The sequence below is a fragment of the Mustela putorius genome, unplaced genomic scaffold (genome assembly GCF_011764305.1).
Source record: "Mustela putorius furo isolate JIRA1106 unplaced genomic scaffold, ASM1176430v1.1 tig00003898_pilon_pilon_pilon, whole genome shotgun sequence".
Classification (NCBI taxonomy): domain Eukaryota; kingdom Metazoa; phylum Chordata; class Mammalia; order Carnivora; family Mustelidae; genus Mustela; species Mustela putorius.
The window spans coordinates 17,586,212-17,610,540 of NW_025422047.1; the positions used below are offsets into that span (position 1 = coordinate 17,586,212).

The 24,329-nt window shown below is 38.8% G+C and overlaps 1 protein-coding gene across 2 annotated transcripts in view; it reads left to right on the forward strand.

Moving 5' to 3' along the window:
* The window catches only part of TMOD3 (tropomodulin 3), a 76,581-nt gene that overhangs the window by 22,766 nt on the left and 29,486 nt on the right, over window positions 1-24,329 (forward strand). Inside the window, exons 1-3 of one of the 2 annotated variants that reach the window (XM_013057682.2) lie at window positions 228-249; window positions 7,725-7,923; window positions 13,364-13,520. In XM_013057682.2, coding sequence (XP_012913136.1) covers window positions 7,798-7,923; window positions 13,364-13,520 — 283 coding nt within the window. In that variant the 5' untranslated portion in view covers window positions 228-249; window positions 7,725-7,797. Of the gene's footprint in view, window positions 1-227; window positions 250-7,724; window positions 7,924-13,363; window positions 13,521-24,329 lie in introns of those variants that run through there. The other variant, XM_004755422.3, reaches the window with a different exon arrangement.

Consider the following 24,329-nt stretch of genomic DNA (forward strand, 5'->3'; position numbering starts at 1 on the left):
AAAGTTACTTTCATATAAAGTTAAGAGGTTAGTGTAACTCCAGTTTAACTTTTTCTTTTTCCTTTTTTTTTTTTTTTTAAGATTTTATTTATTTGAGAGCATGAGTGAGAGAGCACAAGCAGGGAGAGCAGCCCAGGGAGAAGAAGAAGCAGGCTTCCCCTGAGCAGGCAGCCTGATGTGGGGCTTAATCCCAGGAATCTGACTAAGCCACCCAGGTACCCCAACTCCAGATTAACTTCTATGACTTCTGTAAGTTCACTGTTAGCATTGAAATTAATTATATTGGCCATTTTTTATTACTTAGCATGTGCCACAGTCTGTACTCTATTGAGGATACAGGAGTGAACAAAACAAAGGCTTTGCTTGAATATAATTTAGATTTTAGTGACAGAACACAGACAGTGAATCAATAAATATGTAATGTCAAGTAATAACATAGAGGGAAATACAGGGTAAGAAGAGGTTGCCTGATGCACCGGTGTGGGAGGAGCTGTGGGGTTCATCTTTTGTATATAATAAACAGAGAAGACTTCTCTAATCAGTTGACACTTAAGTGGAGACCTTCTGGAAGTGAGGGAGCAGGTTATTTAGCTGTGTTAGGGAAGAGTGTGCTAGACAGAAGGAACATTAAGTGCAAAGGCCCTGAGGCAGTATTTGCCCAGTTTGAAATGGTTGAAAATGAGTTGGGGCTTGCAGGGAGTTCATGTAGGGCCTTCTAGACCATTTGGCTTTTATTCTCATTTTTTATTTTATTTTGTGCCATTATAAGATTGTGAGCAATAGAATTAACATGATTTGACTATCACATAAAAATCTGTACACAAATGTTCACTGACACTTTATTTGTAATAGTCAAGAACTGGAATCATACCTGATGGCTTTCAGTATCTAAATGGTTAAACTGTAGTACATACATACCATGGAATACAACAAAAGGGAATGAACTGGGACTCCTGGGTGGCTCAGTCGGTTAAGCATCTGCCTTGGGCTCAGGTTCTGGGGTCCTGGGATCGAGTCCCACATCAGGCTCTTGCTCAGCAGGGAGTCTGCTTCTCCCCCTACCTGCTGCTCCCCTGCTTGTGCACACGCGCTCTCTCTCTGGCAAAGAAATAAATAAAATCTTAAAAAAAAAAAAGAATGGGGCACCTGGGTGGCTCAGTGAGTTAAACTTCTGCATTTGGCTCAGGTCATGATCCCAGGGTCCTGGGATCGATTCCCACATTGGGCTCTCTGCTCAGTAGGGATCCTGCTTCCCCCTCTCTCTCTGCCTGCCTCTCTGCTTATTTGTGATCTCTGTCTGTCAAATAAATGAATAAAATCTTAAAAAAAAAAGTCTCTTTAAAAAACAAAAGAATGAACTATTGATACAGCTACTTGGATGAATCTCTAGAGATTTATGTTTAATGATATCAGTTCCTAAAGTTGCATATTATATGATTCTATGTATGTAACACTTTTGAAACCAATTTTTAGAAATAGAGGCAGATCAGTAGTTGACCAGGGCTTAGAGAGAATACAAGTAGAGGGAGGGGAGGGGCAGAGGAAGAGGGAGAAGCAAACTCCCTGCTGAGCAGTGAGCCTGATATAGGGCTTGATCCCAGGACCCCTGCCACCTATGTGATCCTAATGCAAAATATTGGAAAGAAAATAAATTAGAGTAATTGTGTAACGTTTTTAAAAAAATCATGACAAATTATATGCTTGTTTCACTTTTTAGTTTTAGCTCTTTGCAAGAGATTATACCAGAAATGATATTAACAAAGACATGTGCCTTAGTTTAGCATAAAAATATATTTAAAGGCCATAGCGAGCCATTGTTTTATTTAGTAATTTACAGTTGGTTTTTTTTTTTAGTTCATTGGTTATTATTCAAAAATTTGTCCAAAAATTGTTTGTTCAAAATTTCGTTCAAAAATTGTGAACAGTTCACAGCGTGGATCTCAAAGCCATTATGAAAATGTTAACCAAGAAATTTTTTTTTTAACCAGACTGAGAAATAGAGGTGTTGCAGGGCCATATTAAACTCTCGGAAAAAATAGGTATAGAACAAAAAAATAATACTAACTATTAACTGAAATTAACATCCCTTAGTGCATCTCTTGTCCTTACCCCTTACAACCAATCTGTGCACAAGTCCTTTTAGTTTGCTTCCAAAATGTGTCACACTTTTATTCACTTCTCTCCATCTCTGCAGCTACAACCCTACAAATATTGTTTCTCACCTAGATAGCAGAGTCCTAGACTGGGAGAGTGGCTAGGGACTTTTTGTTCCCGGCTCAAAAGTCACCTTTCAGAACAGCTTTCTGAACTACTTACAGTAACCTTCCTGATCCTCCTCTCCCCTGTAGCAAATTGTCTGGGGGCTTTTCCTTACAGTATTCGTTGTTTTCTGGTATTATCTCTTTCCTTTGTCATTTTTTGTCTGTATGCCACCTTCAAAATGGAGCAAGGAACTTGTCTGTCTTGTATACTGTGCTTGTCCATTGTCTGGAACAAGTCAATTCCTGATACAGAGGATGTTCAAAATTATTTGTTGAGTGAACAGCACATATACTGGAAAACAAATATTCATCTGGGCTCTTGAGAGAAAACTTTCTGATGTGGTAGGGCACCTTGGTTCAGTACCCAGGGATCCTAGGAGAAGCCAGTGAGGAACAGACACACAGTCTTGAGCCTAGTAAATCTGAACAGTGAGGCTTGGTGCCTCCTGAGGACGAAACTCATTTCTTTACCCAAAAGAAAATAAAATTTTCATCAGGGTTTATATTTAATTACAGAGCTCTGAAAGCTAGATATGTTTGTTTTAACTGGGGAAGATTAGATAGTGGAGAACTCTGAATATCAAGCCAAAATGGGCTGACACTGAGGGAAGAGAAAGTGAGTAATGCAGAGGCTGCACAGGATTGACAGAAGTATCAAAAACGAATTGTCAGTGCTTTTTTTTTTTTTTTTTAAAGATTTTATTCATTTATCCGACAGAGAGAGATCACAAGTAGGCAGAGAGGCAGGCAGAGAGAGAGAGAGGAGGAAGCAGGCTCCCTGCTGAGCAGAGAGCCTGATTTGGGACTCAATCCCAGGACCCTGAGATCATGACCCGAGCCGAAGGCAGCAGCCCAAACCACTGAGCCACCCAGGTGCCCCTGTCAGTGCTTTTTGAATTATGGTAAAGAGAGTAGAGTTAGGGAGCCGGAGGGACTCTAGATATCTGGGGGAGGAAGAGGGAACTACTAAAAAGGGCAAAGGGAGGTGATATATGATCCAATTCAGTCAAATTTGGTTTAATTATCTGGCATCAGGTGCTGTCCCTGGTGATGGCAACTCAGAAGAATGAGACATAGACGGGAATGTCTGCTCTTCGGGGGCTTACAGTGTCTAGCAGGGAAGACAGATGAATGATGACTTCTAATGCAGTGTTATTGTAGGTTTGATAGGAGATAGATACCTTTAGGAGTTGCTGGTCAGCCAGTCTATGCTTAGGATTTCACATGGTGGTCCTCAGCTTTACTTTTATAGAGACCTGATCTCAATCCACCAATAAGTGCCTAATCTCCTAAAAAGTGACCCATACTAACCACACTCATAAGAGATTGGTACATAAGCCAAAATACCATTTAGTAATTTACAGTGAGGAAAGCTATGTGAATAGCCCAAGTTTTAATAAGAAGATTACTTGGTGAACATGTAGAAGAATAAAGGAAAGTAATTGAGTGATGTAAATGTCAAATGATATCAGGCTTTGGTTGCCTGATGCTGCTTCTCCATACCAGCACTGTAATTGGAATGAGAGCAAGCCAGTCACATCTGTTGGTCAGGATGTCATGACTCCCTTGTGCTCACTGAACGTGGCCAGATCTTGCTTGATGACCCGCATTTTCTTTACACCTGCATTCTTACTGGCTTCTTTAGTTATGTTACCACCATTCAGTAGTAAATTATTCTATCTGCTTCTTTGGGAAATAATCTCTTACCATTGTACATTGATAAATATCAGTTAAACCCTTAAGTCTTGAAGATACTTAGGTACAATCTGTGGTTAAAATGGAGATATATACAAGGATAATGGCAACATAGATAAGGAACCATTAGGACCAACAATTAGCTAACAGCTAACCTGTTAGCAAGGATGAGCAATGTGAATCATGCGCTGAATCTTCTAGGAATGTGAATTGATAGAACCAGTTTGAAAATAGTTTAACATTACCCAGTGAAGTTGAGTATTACTATATGCTTTCCCCAGCAATTCCCATTCCTAGGTTTCAGTAACTTGGAGAAACTCTTGCACATGTATACCAGGAAATAGGTAACAAGATTGTTTATAGCAGAAAAACAGGGGAAAGAGCAAGTTCAGTCAAGTGTTCAGTTATACAATGAAATACTATACAAAAATGAAAATGTAAGAAGTACAGCTCTAAGCATGGACTCAAAAAAAGTTGAGCAAGTCGCTAAAAGATATATGCTGTAGGAGTCATTTGTATAAAGTACAAAAAAAAAAGAACAGACCTAAACCTGTTAAGGATGTGTACATGTAATGTAAAGCTATAGGGGAAAGCAAGAGAATGGTTAATTCCAAATGCAGTCCAGTAGCTGCTTCGTTGGGGGAAGGAGATGCAGCTGGAAAGGGGAACATGTGAGTCCTTCTAATGTTCTCTTTCTGAAGCTGGACACTGTGTTTGTGGGTATTTATTTTATTATTCTTTTTTAATTTTGATTTTATTATTCTTTCAGCGATATTATAAACATGCTTTGTGGGACAGAGTTTACTCTGAGATAAAGAGCAATGTGTTAGAGTAAGCTCTTCAGTCATTGCAAGGACTATTGTGTTCCAAACCTATAGAACCTGGGTGACACAACATTGCCTTCGCCTCTAACATTATCTTGTCCATTATAGTGCCGTAGTAGTAGGATGACTATTGAATTTATGGCCTATACTGGAACACTTTTGAAAGTAAAGGGAGCGGATACACAAAATAATTAGTTTTTTTTTTTAATATTTATTGACTAAGAGATTGGCTTTATTATATATTGTAAACCTCAAAAATAAATTCTGTTGAATCACAGTAAAAAACTTTTTTATAATGATTGTCTAAGCATTAAAAAACAGTATATGCTAAATAATTACTCTTGGTATGTGCTCATATGCTTTATCAATTTCTTACCCTTATCTGTCTCAAATACCATGTCATTGGTATTTTTATGAAGGGACTATTTTTTCCAAATGTTCCTAATTTTTCTTTCTTTTTTTTTTTTTTTTAAGATTTTATTTATTTATTTATTTGTCAGAGAGAGAGAGAGAGAGAGAACGAGAGAGCGCACACACAAGCAGGCAGAGTGGCAGGCAGGCAGAGGCAGAGAGAGAAGCAGGATCCCTGCTGAGCAAGGAGCCTATGTGGGACTCAATCCCAGTACCCTGGGATCACAACCTTAGCCAAGGGCAGTGGCTTAACCGACTGAGCCACCCAGGCGTCCCCCTAATTTTTCTTTTTACCCCCCAAATTGCCTGCCAGTTTCTTTGAAACTGCATTTGATAGTTAATATATTTGAAAGTACTTATACCTTCTATTAAATCTTCTCTGCAGAGTGTATTTTTTTTTTAAAGATTTTATTTATTTGTTTGACAGAGAGAGACCATGAGAGAGAGGGAGAGAGAACATAAGCAGTGGGAGTGGGAGAGAGAGAAGTAGGCTTCCCTCAGAGCAGGGAGTCCGACGTGGGGCTCCATCCCAGGACCTTGGGATCATGATCAAAGGCAGATGCTTAATGACTGAGCCACTCAGATGCCCAGAGTGTTTTTTTTTTTTTAATTTTATTTATTTGTTTGACAGACAGATTACAAGTAGGCAGAGAGGCAGGCAGAGAGAGAGAGAGGAGGAAGCAGGCTCCCCGCTGAGCAGGGAGCCCAATGCAGGGCTCGATCCCAGGACCCTGGGACCATGACCCGAGCTGAAGGCAGAGGCTTTAACCCACAGTGCCACCCAGGTGCCCCAACAGAGTGTATTATTTTTAATTGAGAAAGATATACCCTGAAGATACCTCATAAGCTTAGTATCTTAAGTTGGAAGTATCAAGTGGACATTTACCAAACTTAGTAATAACAACAATGAAAATAATTTGATTAAAAACAAAAACAAAAACAAAAAAGTCCAGCATAATTGCTAAACCAAATGAGATGCCTAGTAGAACAGGTGGAAGCCAGACCTGTCTCGGGCAGTTACACAAAATGCCTGCAGTTTAACATCTGCATCAGTACAGTTCTGTTAATTTGCTTGTTATTGGACCCAGGTGGCTGCTAGTCAGGTCAGGAGCTGACCCCTACGGTGAACCTTCCTTTCTTCTTAGGGGATGAAAACATGTAAAAGGATCCATAAACTGTTACTGGTTTGAGGAGGAAAATATATTTGTTTAGATATTAGGTTGGGAAAACTTGGGAGAAAGGAGTAGTAAAAGAAATACATCCAGACTTCGAAGTACTGGGTATTTTATAGCCAAGAAAAATTGAGCCAAATTACAGTCTAAGGATTATTCCTTGTTCACATAGGACCTTTTTTTTTTTTTTTAAAGATTTTATTTATTTATTTGACAGAGAGAGAGCTCACAAGTAGGCAGAGAGACAGGCAGAGAGAGAGGAGGAAGCAGGCTCCCTGCCGAGCAGAGAACCCGATGCGGGGCTCGATCCCAGGACCCTGGGATCATGACCTGAGCCAAAGGCAGAGGCTTTAACCCACTGAGCCACCCAGGTGCCCCCCACATAGGAACATTTTATGAAACAAATGATCCACATTTACAGCTAGAACTTACTGAAATACTTTATTTTTACTTTGCACATTTTGTGGGATTTATTGAAACTATCTTTCATAGGAACAATTCTGCTGTACGTGGAAAAAGGCTGCTTGTTGAGCTTTACCTCATTTAGGAAAGATTCACATGGTGAAGAAATGCAAAACTCCTTTCCTATAATGAGACCCTCATGACCACCCTTGCCAGTCAGTGGGTGACATACCCCAGCATGGTTTGGAGTTTTTTTTTTTTTTTTTTTTTTAAGATTTTATTTATTTATTATAGAAACAGTAGGCAGAGAGGCAAGCAGAGAGAGAGAAAAAAGCTGCATTTTTTCCGTTGAGCCGAAGGCAGCGGCTTAAAAGCCACCTTTCCAAAAAAAAATTTTTAAAAAGCTGCATTTTTTCCGTTAAAAGCCTTTTTTTTATTTATTTTTTTGTTTCTTTTTTGTTTTTGTTTTTGTTTTCTAGTGGCAACTGGCCACTCCTTACTGGGGGAGTGTGTTAATATCCCCCCTTATTAATATTGAGTCAGAAGATAGTGTTCTGTACAATTTACAGTAAAACAAATGTGTCTTAAACATAATGTGCTTAAGCAGAGTACTCTGGTAGCAATAATTTGAAAGTCACTGATGGGAAAAATTTCATTTTGGCACACATGAGTTCTTTCCTCCTAAAACTTATGAGAAATTCTAAATTCTACCAAATGGATGTTTTATAGGTTTGAATTTTTATATTCCCTCCTCCTCCTATTTTTCCCAGTTGATTTTGTTTTTCAGCAACAAAATATAAAAGGTAAGGATATTGAATGATCCATAGACAAGGGTAGTGTGTAATAGATGGCCAAAGAATATACAACAGCTGGAAATTACATTTCATTCAACCTAAAAATAGATCAAAGTAGTGGAGATGACTTAATATTTGAAATGTGTATGTTCTTTCTCTCTATAGTTTTAAGGAAAAGTGGAAATCACTCCTGACTATACTGCATAGCAAAATTTAGTGATTTCCTATACTGCAAATCATGGCACTACCATTCCGGAAGGACTTAGAAAAGTACAAGGATCTAGATGAAGATGAGCTCCTTGGGAATCTATCAGAAACAGAACTGAAACAACTGGAGACTGTTCTGGATGACCTTGACCCTGAGGTAGGTGGTAATGAGATAACTTCAGACCCTTTGAAACTAAATAACTTCCTTTGAGCAGTTATCTTTCTCATGACTTTTCTCTAGCACTCTCCGCCCCCACCATTCTCTCTTTATCCAGATGAACTTTTTCCCTCTTCTCAGTTCCCCCACTTCTGCCCCCTCAGCTCCACTGACCTGCCTGTTCTGAACTACTTTCACCAGCAACCTTATTCTCAAGTTTATGAAGTCGGTCCAGTAAGAAATTTTTGCTCTGGTGCCTAGGTGGTTCTGTTGGTTAAGAGTCTGCCTTCTCCTCAGGTCATGACCCCTGGGTCCTCAGATCAAGCCCCACATCAGCTCCCTGCTCAGTGGGGAATCTTCTCTCTCCTCCTGCTCTTGTGCTCTCGCTTGCTCTCTTTCTCCCTCTCAAATAATGTCTTTTAAAGAAAAAAAATTTTTCTCTCTGGGCAGGGAGGAACATTTTTGAAGCAGATGATTAGCTCTTTGATGTCTGCCAACCTCTGTGCCTCTTCAGAGCTTCTATACTATGATGACCCTGTGTAGTGTCTCTCCAAGGTTCTTTGTGACCTTAAATCTAACTGTACCTTTCTGAAACATGCTGACCAAAGTGAGTAAGTTTCTAGCCCTTAGTAGACTAGATCTAAGTACACAGCAATATTGCAGACTATGTGGAGCAGATCTGAATATATGTATAAATGTTTTACTTTGCGGAGTGGATGTTATTCGTCTTATAAGTTACACGGGGCTAAGGTAGAGCTCCTTGACTTCTGAACTGTTATTCCCTGGTAGGTATGTGGGGCGGGGGGTAGTCATTGAAGGCAGAGGCCAAAGGTTATGGCTGCTTAACTTGAAGGTAAGGGTTATTTGCTAGGCTTCTTTTTACTACATGTTTCTTTATGTTGAGACATTGATTTTTAGTGCCTTTTAAGAACGAGGCAGAGGTTGTTTTATAAAATTGTTCTTGTTATTACAACACATTTCCTGCTGGCATGTGTTTGAATTTTTATTGAGAATTAACTCTTTTTCTCAGCATTACTTGAGCACTTTAATAACGTACCTATGCAGATCAAAACTCTTAACCGGTGAACTATCCTCTCCCGAGTGTAATAAATACTGCGTTCTGTGGAAAAAAACAAAACAAAAAAAACTCTTAACCATAATTGTTATCACAAGGAAAAGTTTGTGGTACTCCTGAGTCTAGGGGATAACTCAGGATAACAGTACTGTTTTGATCATGTCACAGCAATATCTTCTACAGGAAGTTCACACTGTTAGACCTGTTGGAATCGAGTGATTGTACAACTGGCAGGAGCATTAAGTGCTCACCTAGCCCAGTGTTTCTTAACCTTGACACTATTGACATTTGGGGGCTTGAATTATTCTTTGTTATGGCGGTTATCCTGTGTGTTTAAGTTATCCTGTGTCCTGATCTCTACTCACTACATGCCAATAGCACAGTCCCCTGCTTAAAAATGGGCCTGGGACTTTGTTTTAATTAGCTGGGGTAAGATTACAGACATGGAGAAATAGTTTAATTCTTAGTTTCCAAGAGCAGGAAGCACACAGGGCTGCCCGGGAAAGCACCTGGATTGGTCAGGAAGCAGAAGCAGCAAGTGGTCCAGAACATTTCTTATGGTTTCCAAGGGAAGGAATGGGTGGGACATGGTTGGCAAGTTTGAGCAAGTTTAGTATTGGATAATTTGAGTAATTTCAGTGGGCTTTGGGCCAGAGGAGTAGTCTCCAGTTGTCTAGTTACCTGATTCTGGATGATTCAGGGTGTGTCTGCAGGGGATATTGGCTTGTTGTGCGAGAGAGAGAAAGGACGTGGTTGGGGTTTGGGCTCTGGATTGGATAGTTTTCATATGGAAAGCACACTGTTGGGTAGGGGCAGGGAGAGTTGTTTGCTATCCCTAGGAATTAGCTAGCCTAGCCCAAGGAGGGATAATCTTTCTAACATTAGCAAGGCCCCCAGAGGCAAAGAATCATGAAATCCAAAAAATAAAAAAACACGATTAATACTTCCTCTCCTTACTTCTGACAACCAAAAATGTTTCTGGACATTGGCAGTTGTCCCCTGTGGGAGCACCTTGGTTGAGAAACACTGGGTTAGCACTTGCCCTCTGTTTTATAGATGGAAAACAAAAGGTGGGTGACTTGCCTCAGTTTCTGCAGTTAGAGGAAGAACTGAGACCAGATCTCTCATTGCCTCATTGCTCCTGGCAAAGTCTAGTAATCCTTCTGTTCAGCTGCAGTGAGGCGCCTGTTAATGCGTGCTCTGTGCTATACATGTGAAAAAGCCCATGGTTTATATTTTCTTGTTTGCAAAACCGTGGCCTGCTTCTTATATGGGGAGGCTTGAGTTCTAACTTTTAGATGTATTTTTCCAGTTCCCCAACCCCAGTTGCAACTCCCCCAACCTCAGATACTATTAGTTGAAACTAGAAGAACAATGATGTTTATTGACAACATGCCACATGTTGGGTAAAATTCGGGGGAAGAGTGCCAGTGAAAGATGAGGTAAGAAAAGAGAACAAGGGTAGTAGCAGCTACTCCAGGCAGAGAAACCTCCCTGGAACTTACAAAGTCTCAGAAGATAAGGAAGAAAAGAGTGGACAGAGGTTGTATATGGTTCCTTGTTATGTTTTGGAGGGCCACTTTATTTTCCTTATGCTGCATTCAGTATATTTACTTGCCAACTTACTCCATTTTCTCAAAACACCCATCCTCTAAAGATAGCCAGATAGCCAGCCTAGGCAAAAAAAAAAAAAAAAAAAAAAAATTATATATTCCAAGGCTTGGAATATATAATTACAACAAAATTCTATGAGGGAGAAACCTGTACTTTTTAGTGGCAGTCATTTAAATGAGATCTTTACCTGTTTCTTGAGTGATTATGATCTATTAACTTGACTAAAGTATACTTCCAATAAAGCATGGTTGTTGGGTTTATAGCCTACAAAGCCAGTTACCTGTCATTTATTTTGTGTTCAGAGACTGTATTTAAGGAACCATGATTCCAGCTGACATATCACTTAAAACTTCCATGTTCTGTGTGGGCTTGAGCATACCTGGGAATAGTGCAACTTCCTCACTACCACAGTGAATAGTGCAACTCCCTTACTACCACAGTGAAAGAGCAGTATGCATTATTGACTGGGATGGAGAGTAACTTTAATTAATTTGCCTTAATGAGCATTTTTCCTTAAAAGTATTCTCAGGGGCGCCGGGGTGGCTCAGTCACATGAGCATCTGCCCTTGGCTCAGGTCATGATCTTGAGGTCCTGGGATGGAGCCCCACATCAGACTCCTTGCTCAGTGGGTAGTCTGCTTCTCTATCTCCCTCTCCCCCGTTTGTGCTCTCTTTCTTTCTAAAAAACAATTCTTAAAATAAATAAATGAATAAAAGTATTCTCAAATCTTTATTCAGTAAATATTTGGGGGAGCAACTAATAGATTCTGGTACCTGCTAGGCTTAGGAATATAAGAGTAAGCAAAACAAATGGGTCTTTGCCCTCATGATGCAGGCTGGGAGGAATGGGAGGGGGTAGGCATTAATTGAATAATCATGCCATATTAATATAAGAGCATATAATGGTAGGTCAGGAAAAACTTCCTTTGGAGAAATGGAGCTGCAGTCTTAAAAACAAGTAGTAAGGGGCGCCTATGTGGCTCAATTAAGTGTCTGCCTTTGACTCATGTCATGATCCCCTGGTTCTGGGATCAAGCCCCAAGTCAGGCACCCTGCTCAGCGGGGAGTGTGCTTGTCTCTCTCATCAGACTCTCCCTCCTGCTGATGTTCTTGCTCTCTCTCAAATGAATAAATACAAAAATCTTTTTCAAAAATGAGTAGCAAAAAATGGTGGACAGAGCATTCTAGAGAAGGCTTCTGGTAGAAGGAAGTATGTCACAAACACAGGGGAGGAACAAGGGCTAGAGTGGCTAGAATGGGGAGGATATGTGAGGTGAGGCTAGAGAAACATCATGGAGTGTGAGAGTGAGGTATGAAGACTATCAGACAACTGATCTGGGGAGACCATTTAAGAAGCTAAGGTAATATTCCATGCCAGCTTGATCATAGCTTGAATCAAAATAATGGTGTTGGAGATAGAGGAAGGTAAACAGATGAATAAGCTTTTTAGGAAGTAAAAATGGGTAGAACTTGATGGTTCATTGGGAGTAGATTCTTCAAGTGTAGCTCTCTTTTTCGAAGTTGGTAGGTAGAAATCTTGTTTGTTTATTTATGTTCTCGTATACAATTTTGTGTTACAAAAACGTTTTTAGTGTAGGGTTAGGAACAGACCTTCTTTGTGTTTCATATTTATAGGTGAACTTTCGGTGTAATGCCCACCATTAGAGGAGAACACAAAGGTGGATTTTATGACAATTACTATGGATCTCAGCAAATGGCCATAATTGAAGTGCTATATTTTCTAGTTATAAAATGTACATTCCCTATTATTATCTATGTAAGATCTCCCTTTATAATGAAAAGTATAACATCCATGAGATTCAGCATTATTGCCAACTTTGGGATGTGTTACAAAAGAAGATGGCCCTTTTGTATGACTTCTCAGGCTGCCTTCCATTTCCAAAGCAAAGGAATATCTAGGAATAGTGAGACAAAGCAATATTACCACTTTGCCTTTCACTGAGCAAAAGAATGGAGCTCATGTTTTCTAAACACTGCTTTTTATTCCTGGACTTAGTAAAAATTCAGAAAATTTTCTTGTAAGAGACAACTTTAGTCTATCATCTACCCCCCTTCCCCACTCTGAGTCCCTCCATGCACTCAAAAAGACTGTACCCACAGGGAAACCCGGGGATGTAGCTCTTGATATGACTCCTGAGCTGTGCCTTAGTGCATGAGTAGCAATGACGGTGACTGCAAATACATCCTAGTACTGATGTGTACATACATGCATGAAGAAGTTGAACCTTTCACATTGTGTTTGGACACAAACATGTGAACATTAATGTCCTGATAGCTTACTATACAGCATACATGGTTTCATACAAAAAAGTCTTTACTGTGAAATAGTAATCTATGAAGGAATACGATGTATATATCATTTAAAATTCTTCTGTAATAGAATTATTTTCCATATATGCATATATGCTGAGCAGTTATTAGTCATTAAGAAAACTTTTTTTTTAAAATTACCATTTAGGACATTTAAAAAATAAAGGGTGTTTCCTTCTAGTAGAGTACTTCTGAAGAAAATGTATATGTGCTTATTTTAATAACGTGATTGAATTCTGCCTAATGAAGAAAAACTTTGTGTGAGACACTTTTACATTGCTACCCTAAAATCCTCTAGCGAGGTGTTTAATATCTGTATCACATTCCAGTCTGTAATTCTTTCTTAAATGGGTACTCTGTGGAAGCATATAGTATTGGCATTCTTGGTGGTCATAATGGCTGATTCGTTCTCTTTGGCAGAATGCCCTCCTGCCTGCAGGGTTCCGGCAGAAGAACCAGACGTCAAAGTCCGCCACAGGGCCATTTGATAGAGAACACCTCCTTTCATACCTGGAAAAGGAAGCATTGGAGCATAAGGACAGGGAAGACTATGTGCCCTACACTGGAGAAAAAAAAGGTAAACACAGAACTTTGAAGTCATTTTATGGTAGCACTTGATTTTTCTTTTTATAGGTAGGTAAGTCTGGAGAAGTAATATTTGTAGAGATGCATCATTAGTAGCTTTAAAGATGGGACACTGTTGACTGTTGACTTAAAAACTTGTTAGGTAATTTGGCGCTTTATTTGCATTTTTCATCAACTTGGCCAGTAAGTTCCTTTTTAATTATTTGTGAGGTTTTATAATACAGTGATTTTATATAGCACTCTAGTTCTCTACTGTAACAAATTTAAAAGTGTGCTGAGGTAAAATTTTAAATTCAGTAGTGTATTGCAGAATGCAAATGATGACAAAACACTTCTCTGTTCCAACTCCTCTCTCTAAGGAGACGTGCCATCAAATAATTCAGGTCATATTTTCTTTTTCTTTCTTTTTTTTTTTTTTTTAAAGATTTTATTAATTTATATGACAGTAGAGATCACAAGTAGGCCGAGAGGCAGGCAGAGACAGGAAGGGAATTAGGCTCCCTGCTAAGCAGAGAACCCGATGCAGGGCTGGATCCCAGGACCCTGAGATCAAGACCTGAGCTGAAGGCAGAGGCTTTAACTCACTGAGCCACCCAGGCGCCCCAGGCCATATTTTCAAAGACCCTTTTTAAAGAATATCCTACAGACTTCCTTAGTAATTCATAGCTATAACTGTCATTGCTTCATAACCGTTACTTTCAGGGAAGTTTTCTAGTCCAGTTCCCTCCCACTGCAGAGTTGGACCTTGGGCAAACCAACTGGAGACCGAGTACAGATATATATCTTAAAGTTCTCCTATAACACAATGTGAAGTAGGTTAAGTTTCTCCACTTTCAATACAGATTGGCTTAAGAAGCCACAGTGTACTTGCACTCTCTTGTTGAGGTGTGAAACATTAGGGAATGATGGCAGCAGTTGCAAGATCTGAAGATGAGCTCTTCCAGGGACTGTTTTTACATCTGAATCCTTAGTAGTCCAGACCAGAAAAAGGACAAGAGCATAGTGCTTTCTCCTGGTTAGGCTTTAGCGGTTAACTTAGGAAGGAAGCCCTTCTCAAAAATTAGTCCGTTACATGGCTACCCTTTAGTGGCAGGGGAGGCTGGAAAATTCATTTTAGCATTCTGGTCTCTGTAATAGCAAAAGGCTAGCAAGTGACTTTTGAGTAGGTAATTCATGAGGTCTGCATTAAGCCTTTTAAAAAATTATCTGTCATCCTCATTTCCTCTGCTCTTTCACTAGACCCCACTTCCCCCTTATCTATAATTCAATACACTACTTAGCTATTTGTATTAGAATTCCCCAGAGAAATAGAAGCAGAACCAGAAGCCTGTGTTGAGGAGAGGATGAGATTTATTGTAAGGAATTGGCTTGTGTGATTATGGAGGCTTATTAAATCTGAAATCTGTAGGATAGGCCAGCAGGGTGGAGACCTAGGGAAGAGTTGCAGTTCAAGTCCAAAGGTAGTCTGCCAGCACAATTCCTTCTTCTCAGAGGAGATCAGTCTTTGTTCTGTTCAGGTCTTCAGCTGATTGGATGAGGCCCACCACATATGACTTTACTCAAAGTCCACTGATTTAAATGTCAGTCTCATCTACAATACACCTTCCCTGAAACACCCAGAATAATATTTGACCAATTATCTGGGCACTGTGCCGAACCACATTAGCTCATAAAGTTAACCATGTTATTACTGTTCAAGATGAGAGTGTTTTGTCCCTCAGATATTTAGGGCCAGAAAAAAGGATTAAGAACCAATTAATGCATAGTTTGAAGTTTGGAGAATCACAGAGATGAGTAAAAGCATCAGTTCTTTGTGTTTTTTACAGAAACAACTATTGGATATATTTTCATCTGAACAGCCGTACCTACAATAACACAGTATTTATAGCTTCAGTCCTGTTTAAACAGGAAAACATAGTTTTATGAGAATAAATATTGATTACCTTTAACTATTATGTGTGTTTCAAGTAAACTCAAGGGGTATAGTTATGGAGATAGAAGCAGAGGAAAGGATGTGAGAAAAACAGATGTCAGGAAAAAATGTGGAATTTGAGGACAAGAAGAGAAAATAAGAGATGTGAAAGAGCTGAGTTTGTCCTGAGCTGACCCAGGAAGCTTTCCATTATGCTCTTGTTTCATAATCTCCAGTTGCCTAGGGAAAGATCTTGGAGGATTAGAGGACGTAGGAAAGAAGGTAGAGAAGAGTTGTGGAAAACAAAAAAATATCAGAGGGGAGAAATGATAGAGGTGAGGAATATGAGTGACAAGTCAAAGAACACTATCTTCAACTGGAGTGTAATAACTTTTGTTTCCTTTTTTAACTTTTTAAATTTTTATCTTATTAGATTTTGGATAGGTATGAAATAAACAAATAGTTGGGTTAAAAAGCAGGTAATTTTGCATTCATAATCCGTGGGTTTTTTGGGTTTTTTTGTTTGTTTTTTAGGATTTTTGAGAGAGAGAGAAAGTGCATGTGTTCTCATGCATGCACGTACTCATACATGTGAGGGGAGAGGGAGAATCTCAGGCAGACTTGCTGATGGCTCAGAATCTGAAGCAGAGCTCAATCTCATGACTCTTATATCATGCCCTGAGCCAAACTTAAGAGACACCTAACCAACTGAGCCACCCAGGTGCCCCTTAGTGTTTTCTTTTTATAATACATTGAGTATTTGGGGGGCATCTGGGTGGCTTATTCTTTTAGGGTCTGACTTCAGCTCGTGTCATGACCTCAGGGTCCTGGGATCAAGTCCTGTGTTGGGCTCTGTGTGCCATAAGGAGTCTGCTTGTCCCTCTCTCCCTACCCCACTCACGCTTGCTCACTCATCCTCTGTCTCAAATAAATACATAAAATCTTTTTTAAAAAATACATTCAGTATTTTTATTGTTTCTTCTAGCTGTGTATGTTTGTTAAATACTGTTTATGGGCAGCTATGATCAGTGGCTAAGACTGGCATTTTTAAAAATAATGAACTTTATTTTGAAGCATAACATTCTTAAAAGCAAATGCACAAATCAGAAGGATATAGCTCAGTGCATTATATAGTGAGCACCTACATAGCCATGTAGTCACTACCTGGCTTCTTCTACTCACTTTTCCCTTCTGAGAGGTAATCATCATCTGAGCTTCTAATACAGTAAATTAGTTCTGCCTATTTTGAAAATTTCTGTAAAAGGAACCATACAGTCTGAGTATCTGCTTTGCCTACTATCAGCAGTCCCACTGATGGAAGCAAATGCCACCACCCTAGATGGGGTGGGTCAAGCCATAAAAGCCTTACAGTGCCTTAGACCCCAAGAGGCACAAACTTGTCTTCAGCAATTGGGAAACTTTGGTTGTAGAGCTCTACTTTGAACTACACCTCAAAGCCAGCTCTCGTGTTCTCAAATCCAGCCTCAACTCCAGCCTTCAGTCAGTTAGCTTTGCTTATCCTTTGTCACTAATATGTCTTCCTTTCTTTGGGTCTCATTCTCAAGCTCTTGATCACATTCCGGAAGATTCTGACAATAATTCACCCACAGCTTATTAGCATACCTGCCAGTTGAGCTAAATGTGAATCCCCTCTTTAGCTCTGAAAATCCCAAAGCTTGTTTTTTTGTTTTGTTTTGTTTTTTCAGTGACTCTCCTATGACTTTTTACCCTGAACACCTTCATTGAGCCCCAAATTTCTTAACTTACTACACAGGAGATAGACTTTCAGATCGAGGATGCATTCTAGGCGGTAGAGGTTCTCCTAGTTCTTTGTAAAAAAGTTGGTAAACCTGTTAAGAAACAAAAGCATGCACTTTTTTGGTGTACTTGGACTCGTTAGAACTTATAAGATGTGCCATTCATCTCTCAGTTTTTTTTTTTTTTTTTTTTTTTTTTTTGTCACACTAGGATGACATGTTGCAGAGTTGAGTGCCAGTGACAGGTGCCAGGGCATGTTTTAGCAAAGTCACTCAGCATCAGGTTTTATCAGTCACTCAGCACCAAAATCATATAGTGATCTCACATTGTAAATTATTGTCACATGGTTAACATTGTCAAAAAAATTATTACTCAGTTTTTTGTATTTTATTTTTTAAGTAGTCTCCACACCCAGCATGGAGTCCATTGTGGGGCTTGAACTCATGACTCTGAGATTAAAACCTGAGCTGAGATCAAGAGTCTGATGCTTAACTCCCTGAGCCACCCAAGAGTCCCATCAGGTTTTTTTTTTTTTTTAAGCCAAGAATTGGGAACCACTAAAATGATTATCCAGTCATTAAAGTTAACTACTTTTTCATACTCCGAGATTAATTAAATGATTAATTATACTTATTGTTCACCTAAAAGACACACCTTCTTTGTGGAGCTAAAATTACACAGGATTGGTGTGACAGAAGGGAATCCGTAAAACTGAAAATTGGACATTTTGGGATTTTTTTCTTTTGGCCATGAACAAAAACTATACTCATGCCAAATTTTGTCTTTCTAGACCACCTCAAGATGTTTTAAAAAGACATGACAGACTAAGAAGGACGCTTGAGAGTTGGATTTATAGATAAACAAGTAATTGCATTTTGTGATCTGTGAAATGATTATGATTGTCTATTTTACAGAATTTAAAGTGTATGTCAACATCTGTGAAGGGGGAATTAATCTTCATGAAGTGAAGTTCAAGGCATTTTGTCTTAGGTGCATTTGGGGAACATTTTGTCCAACACTAGTAAATGTTCTGCTTTTAATACTGTAGTTTATTAGCAAAAAGAAGGTAAGGCATAGCTGACGAAAGATGTATTAAAGATTGTTTTTAAGTGCATCATGTATAGTAGAATTCACAGGATGCATCTGTCAAGTTCATCGAAGTCAAATAAGCTCTTGGTGGGTCTCATATGGTATCAAGAGTCTGGGCAAGTATTAAAGAAAAAGGTCTTTCTTAGGAGTCTACTATTTTCAAAATGTTGAGAAACTAAGTATGTAAGAAAGTCAAAACAACATAATTCCAACATAAATCCCTTGTATTTGAAAATAAAATATTAAAATATTTGGGAGCTTTTTACCCTTTTTCCTTGAAATTTTACAGAATATGTAACTGCAGTAGAGACCAAGACAAGGGTGAAGGAGAGCATTCATCCAGTTCTTTCTTCCTCTTGAGAATGGTGAAAATGCACAGTGCTGACTGTTTAGCTGGTGATTGTTTCCCACCATATTTTTATATATCTTGAATATTCTGTCTCTGAGAGAGAAGGCATAGATCCTTGCCATGAATTTGACACTTGGAGAAATAATTTGCCCTACTCTTTAATATTTTTTACTGCCTTTCATTTTGCTTTTCGTTGCCAGGAGTCTTCCTCTGCATTTCTGATATCACACTTCACCTTTAACCTAGCCTAAGTTTTCCCCCCCAAGCGTCCCTTATTTCACTGGAAGACGGGAGCCAGGCTGCATGCACTGGCTATCCACTATACCCACTACTGCATCCACTATACTCAGGTGCACCAGAGAGTTCCTTTTGAGCCACTGGCTCACCCATGGGGCTCCTCCCTTCCTTGCCAAGCCTCTTGTTTTCCCTGTTGGCCCTCAGAGTAGAGTCATTTATGCCTTTTCCCACGCCCCCCTGCCCCTCCCTGCGAAGAAAATGCCCTTGGGTTTCTTTCCCATAAATCCTATAGGCCCTACCTTAACCCTGCTTATTACTGAAGGCAAATTTAACCAGATTATTTTAAACTAAAAACTTCTCATACCCTTTCCAAGTTAATTATTCACAATTACATTGGCTTTCCAGAAAACTTAACTGTATTCACTCTTACACTAAAGGAAGCTTCCCCCACCTTGCTGAATACATGATTTCTTTTGAGAAAAGGCAGGCCTCATCCCTTAGTAAACCAGAAAGATCGTGATTATAACCTGCCTAAATCAGCAAGATTATGTAACTGCCAGTGGGCAGTTGGTTTTCACTAAATTCAAGATGTAGATGGGATCTTATTTTTCTGTTCATGTCTTATGAGTCTAAATGTACCTTATATGGATTTCCAAAAAGTGGTTTTCTCTGGCACTGAAGCTGGTATTTGAAATGAGCTCTTTAAGTTAGCAATGTAGGGGTCTCCTTTTCAGACCTCTCACTGTGTCTTTTCAACAATTCACTCACTAGCTCTTTGGGGTAAGGAGTTAACCATATGGCCCATTCATCACTCATGTTAAGACCTCGTTTTATGGGAAACTTTGCCTAGATAACCATATCCAGGGCCTGGATATTCCTTTCTAACATTTTTTATATGATTTACATTCTTTTCAATACTAGTATTAATTATTCTGGAATCATATACAGTGAGGCTCTCCTACTAGTTTCTGTTTAGGATTGGCAAATGCTCTTGTTGCATTGACCATTTGTCATTATAAAGGGATCTTCTTTGCCCCTGGTAAAATATTCATTACTCTGAAATCACACTGTCTAATATTAATATAGCCAATCTTTTCATTAGTGCTAGGATGTTATATCTTTTTTGTTGTCCCATCAGTTCTTCTCTTTTTCCTTTTTCTTTCGTATCTTCCATGTCCCGATTTAACTTTAGAACCCATGAAATAGAATAGCTTTTAATATCCTTACTTGCTAATTTTACATCTGCCATTGCTCAGTTATGATGGACTATTTTTCCTTCCTTACGGATCGAATTTCCTGCTTACCATAGTGGTCATTTTTTTAATTTTATTGGATTCAGACATGAATTTTAACTTGTTGGGTGCTAGATATTTTGGTATCCCTGTAAATATCCTTGAGTTTCATTCTGGAACATGATTAAGTGACTTAGAAACAGTTTGATTTTTAGTGTCTTATTTTTACGATTTGTTGGGTGGGACTGGAGCAGTGCTCATTCTAGGGCTAATTTTTGCTCCACTAGGCAAGACCCTTCTGAGTTCCCTCCCCAGGGCCCTGTGATTTATGAGGTTTTGCAGTCTGGCTGCTGGGAACAGGTCTTACTCCCAGCTCTGCATGAGCACAGGCACTATTACCTGGCATCTTCTCAGGTGTGTTTTCCTTGGCCCCAGGTAGTTTCCTCACACATGTGCCAAGTAGTACTCTGTTGAGGATGAAAAGGTAGCTCTCTGTAGAGCTCCAGAACTCCAGAGTTTCATCTCTGTAACTCTGTCCTCTCTGGTGTGCTGTTCTGCAGATGCCAGCTGATTTGGTCTTCTGTCAGCTCTGGCTCCTAGTTCAGAACATTTCCCAGGCCCTGCCTGGGTTCCCATTCCCTTGTGCTGTGGCTGGACACTTTTCTCTAGGCAGGAAGCTGAGCGGTCAGAGGGCTCGCTTTGTTTCTCATCTCTCAGGGATCACTGTCCTAAGTTGCCTGATGATTATTAGTGTCTTGAAAACTTTCGTATAGTCTGTCCATTTTTGGGCTTCAGGCATATGGGTAAATCCTGTCTTTATTATTTCACTTTGGTCAGAAGTAGAAGTCTCCAGAATCATCTCTCCACAAAGTAAAGATCTCTTACTTTCCTTATAGTGTCTTCTAGCTCATTATCTAGTATGCACAAACTCACTAAACATTTGTTGAATAAATGAGCATTTATTGGTGATCATATTACAGTATTACACAGTTATCATGTGTCATTGGATGAAAGCAAAAATGCCTTTTCAGGATTAAAGATCCTTTATTCTTTAGTTTGGTTGATTGGAGGTTGGTGTGCATCTGGTCAAAAGGCATATCCCAAAGCCCCTTGGACATCAGAGTGGCCTAATTACCTCGTTTCTGTTTTGGAACAGGTAGCTTACAAACAACTAAACAGTAAAATTAGCTAGGGCCTTCCACCTCTGTAGAAATGAAATAAATAAGAGCCATCTCTGTTTCTTGTTACAATACCTTTTATATGCTCAGCAAGGCTGAAGCTATGACTAAGATAATTCTTAGCATTTGTGGTAGCTGTAACTTGGTATCATAGCAAAAGAGATGAGGACTAGTGAAGAAAAGTCTGGCAATAAAATTGTTAACATGGTTAGCAATATCTCTTACTGATTTTGTGACAATAACAAGAGTCTTGGCAAGGTTTTCCTTCCCTACTGCCCCCCTTGGCACAAACAGGAGTTTGGCTCAGTGCCATGCATTTCAATTGCTATTATATGAATTCTTATCTTGGTTTCTTTTATTTCCTTAGCTGTCATTGGTAGTTGCGTAAACATTACTGAACTATTTTAATATTCTTAGCAACCAGGAGTCATAGCCCTGTTTTTGTTTGTTTTGTTCCATTTGAGGCGGGCGGGGGGGGAACATGTCATATCATACTTGTCTGACAGATTTTTTTCTGATCTAGTGATTGTTTATTATTTTGCTTCAATATAAAGAATTATAGTTTCAGTTTTTTAAAAAATTCCAGTTTCGGACTTTGCTATGTTAAGCAAGGAAATTAATGTCACTTAGATTGAGTGCTGTCTACTGAAGGATAAAAATGAGCAGTTATTTCCTCACACATTTATGTTATTTCAAATAAATGCACATATTTAAAGTTGTAAGTCAGGGCTTTTTGACCATGTTAAATTAGACTAGTCCAGGGTAACTCATCCTATTCTTTTCAGAACTCTAATTATACGGATTAGTAGTTATTAATTTGAGTAGGTAATTATCGGAATCACCTAGGAAGCTTTTTTTTTTTTTTAAAGATTTTATTTATTTATTTGACAGAGAGAGATTACAAGTAGGCAGAGAGAGAGAGGAGGAAGCAGGCTCCCTGCTGAGCAGAGAGCCCGATGCGGGACTCGATCCCAGGACCCTGAGATCATGACCTGAGCCGAAGGCAGCGGCTTAACCCACTGAGCCACCCAGGCACCCACCTAGGGAGCTTTTTTAAAAATAACCATGCCTAGCCTAGTTCCATTCTTGAGTTTAAGAACCACTAACAAAGATACCTGGGACTATATAGTTTTCAGTCTTCTTGGTTTGTTAGTTTGTTTTGGAAAACTCCATCTCTGTCTCTATCACACACACATATGCAAGAAATCCCAAGAGAAATATAAGAATATTAAGAATAAGAATGTATAAATAAAGAATTAATGTGTATCTATTATGTTTGTTACATACCACTTCCTTTATATATGTTAAGTCATTTTACCAGAATGAGATGGAGATTTCTTTAAAGAAATAATCTGTTTTGAAAAAACACAAAAGAATCAAGATGATCATACTAAAGTATGATACTAATAAGCTTAATAGTTTTATGTAAAAGCAGTACCAAATTTGTGGTGCATTTCCATACTGTCTGCAAAAACACCCCCATACAAAACACCTCTGCGTCTAACAGAAGCCTAACATTTCACTCATCCTGTGAGATATTGAGGGCACAAATCAAACTAACCATTATAAAGGTCTGTTATATTTGTTGATGTCTCATAGTCATTAAGATTTTTAGCTTAAATCTAACTGATAAAAGACTTAATTAGGGCACACGTTTAGAAAGGCATTTTCTGTTATATGGGATCAGTCTAGCATTTTGCTAATGATATATTTCTCAGAAAACAGCTGGTTTTGGTTAAGAAGCCCAAACCTGCTGTCTCACTTAATATATCCTAGAACATTATCTTTTTTCTTTACATTTTAGGGGGCGAATATAAATTCACTTTGGAAGACAGAAAACCTATATTTGATATATCAGCGCCTTCATGGTTTTTTGAAATCTTTATTAAGATGCAGTCCACACCATAACACTACCCATTTGGAGTATACAATTTAATGGTTTTTAATATATTGCAGAGTTGTGCAACTGTCACCACAGTCTTCAGGTTAGAACATCTTCATCACCCAAAAACAAATAATGTACCTACCCATTAGCAGTCAGTCTCACTCACTCACTGGCAGTCAATTTCTCAATCTATTTCTAGCCCTAGGAAATCACTGATCTACTTTCTGTCTCTTTAAATTTGCCTGTCTGGACATTTTGTATAAATAGAATCATGCAATCTGTATTTATGATGAGCTTTTTTCATTTAGCAAAATATTTGGGGGTTTCACCCCTGTTGTGGCATGTATCAGTGCTTTGTTTCTTTTTATGGCTGAATCATATGTCATTGTATGAATAAATGTCATCAGTTGATGGACATTTGGATTGTTTCACTTTTTAGCTATTATGGATAATGCTGTGAATATCTGTGTACAAGTTGTTGTATAGACACATGTTTTCATTTCTCTTAGGTGTATGCTTAGGAATAGAATTACTGGGTCATATGTTAACTATGTTTAACAATTGAAGAGCTGCCAAACTGTTCCAAAGTGGCTGCACCATTTTATATTCCCATCAGCAATATATTACGGTTCCAGTTTCTCCACATCCTCGTCACTTGTCTGTCCTTTTGATTGTAGTCATGCTAGTAGGTGTGAAGTGATAATGTGTTGTGGTTTTGATTTGCATTTCTCCAATGACTAATGACATTGAACATTTTTTTTCATGTGCTGTTAGACATCTGTGTATCTTCTTTGGAGAAATGTCTGTTCAAATCTTTTGCTCATTTTGAAATTAGGTTTTTAAAAATTATTTTGCTAGGTCCTTTGAGGACAGAGAAACAAAAGCAAAAATAAAGTATTGGGACTGCATCAAAATAAAAAGCTTCTGCACAAAAAGAACAACATAATTAAAAGGCAACCTACTGAATGGGAGAAGATATTTGCAAATGATCTATCTGATGAAGGGTTAGTATCCAAAGTATAGAAATAACTCACACATCTGAACACCCCAAAACCAAACACTTACTTAGAAAATGGGCAGAAGACATGAACAGATATTTCTTCAAAGAAGACGTATAGATGGCCAACAAACATGAAAACATGCTCAGCATAACTCATCATC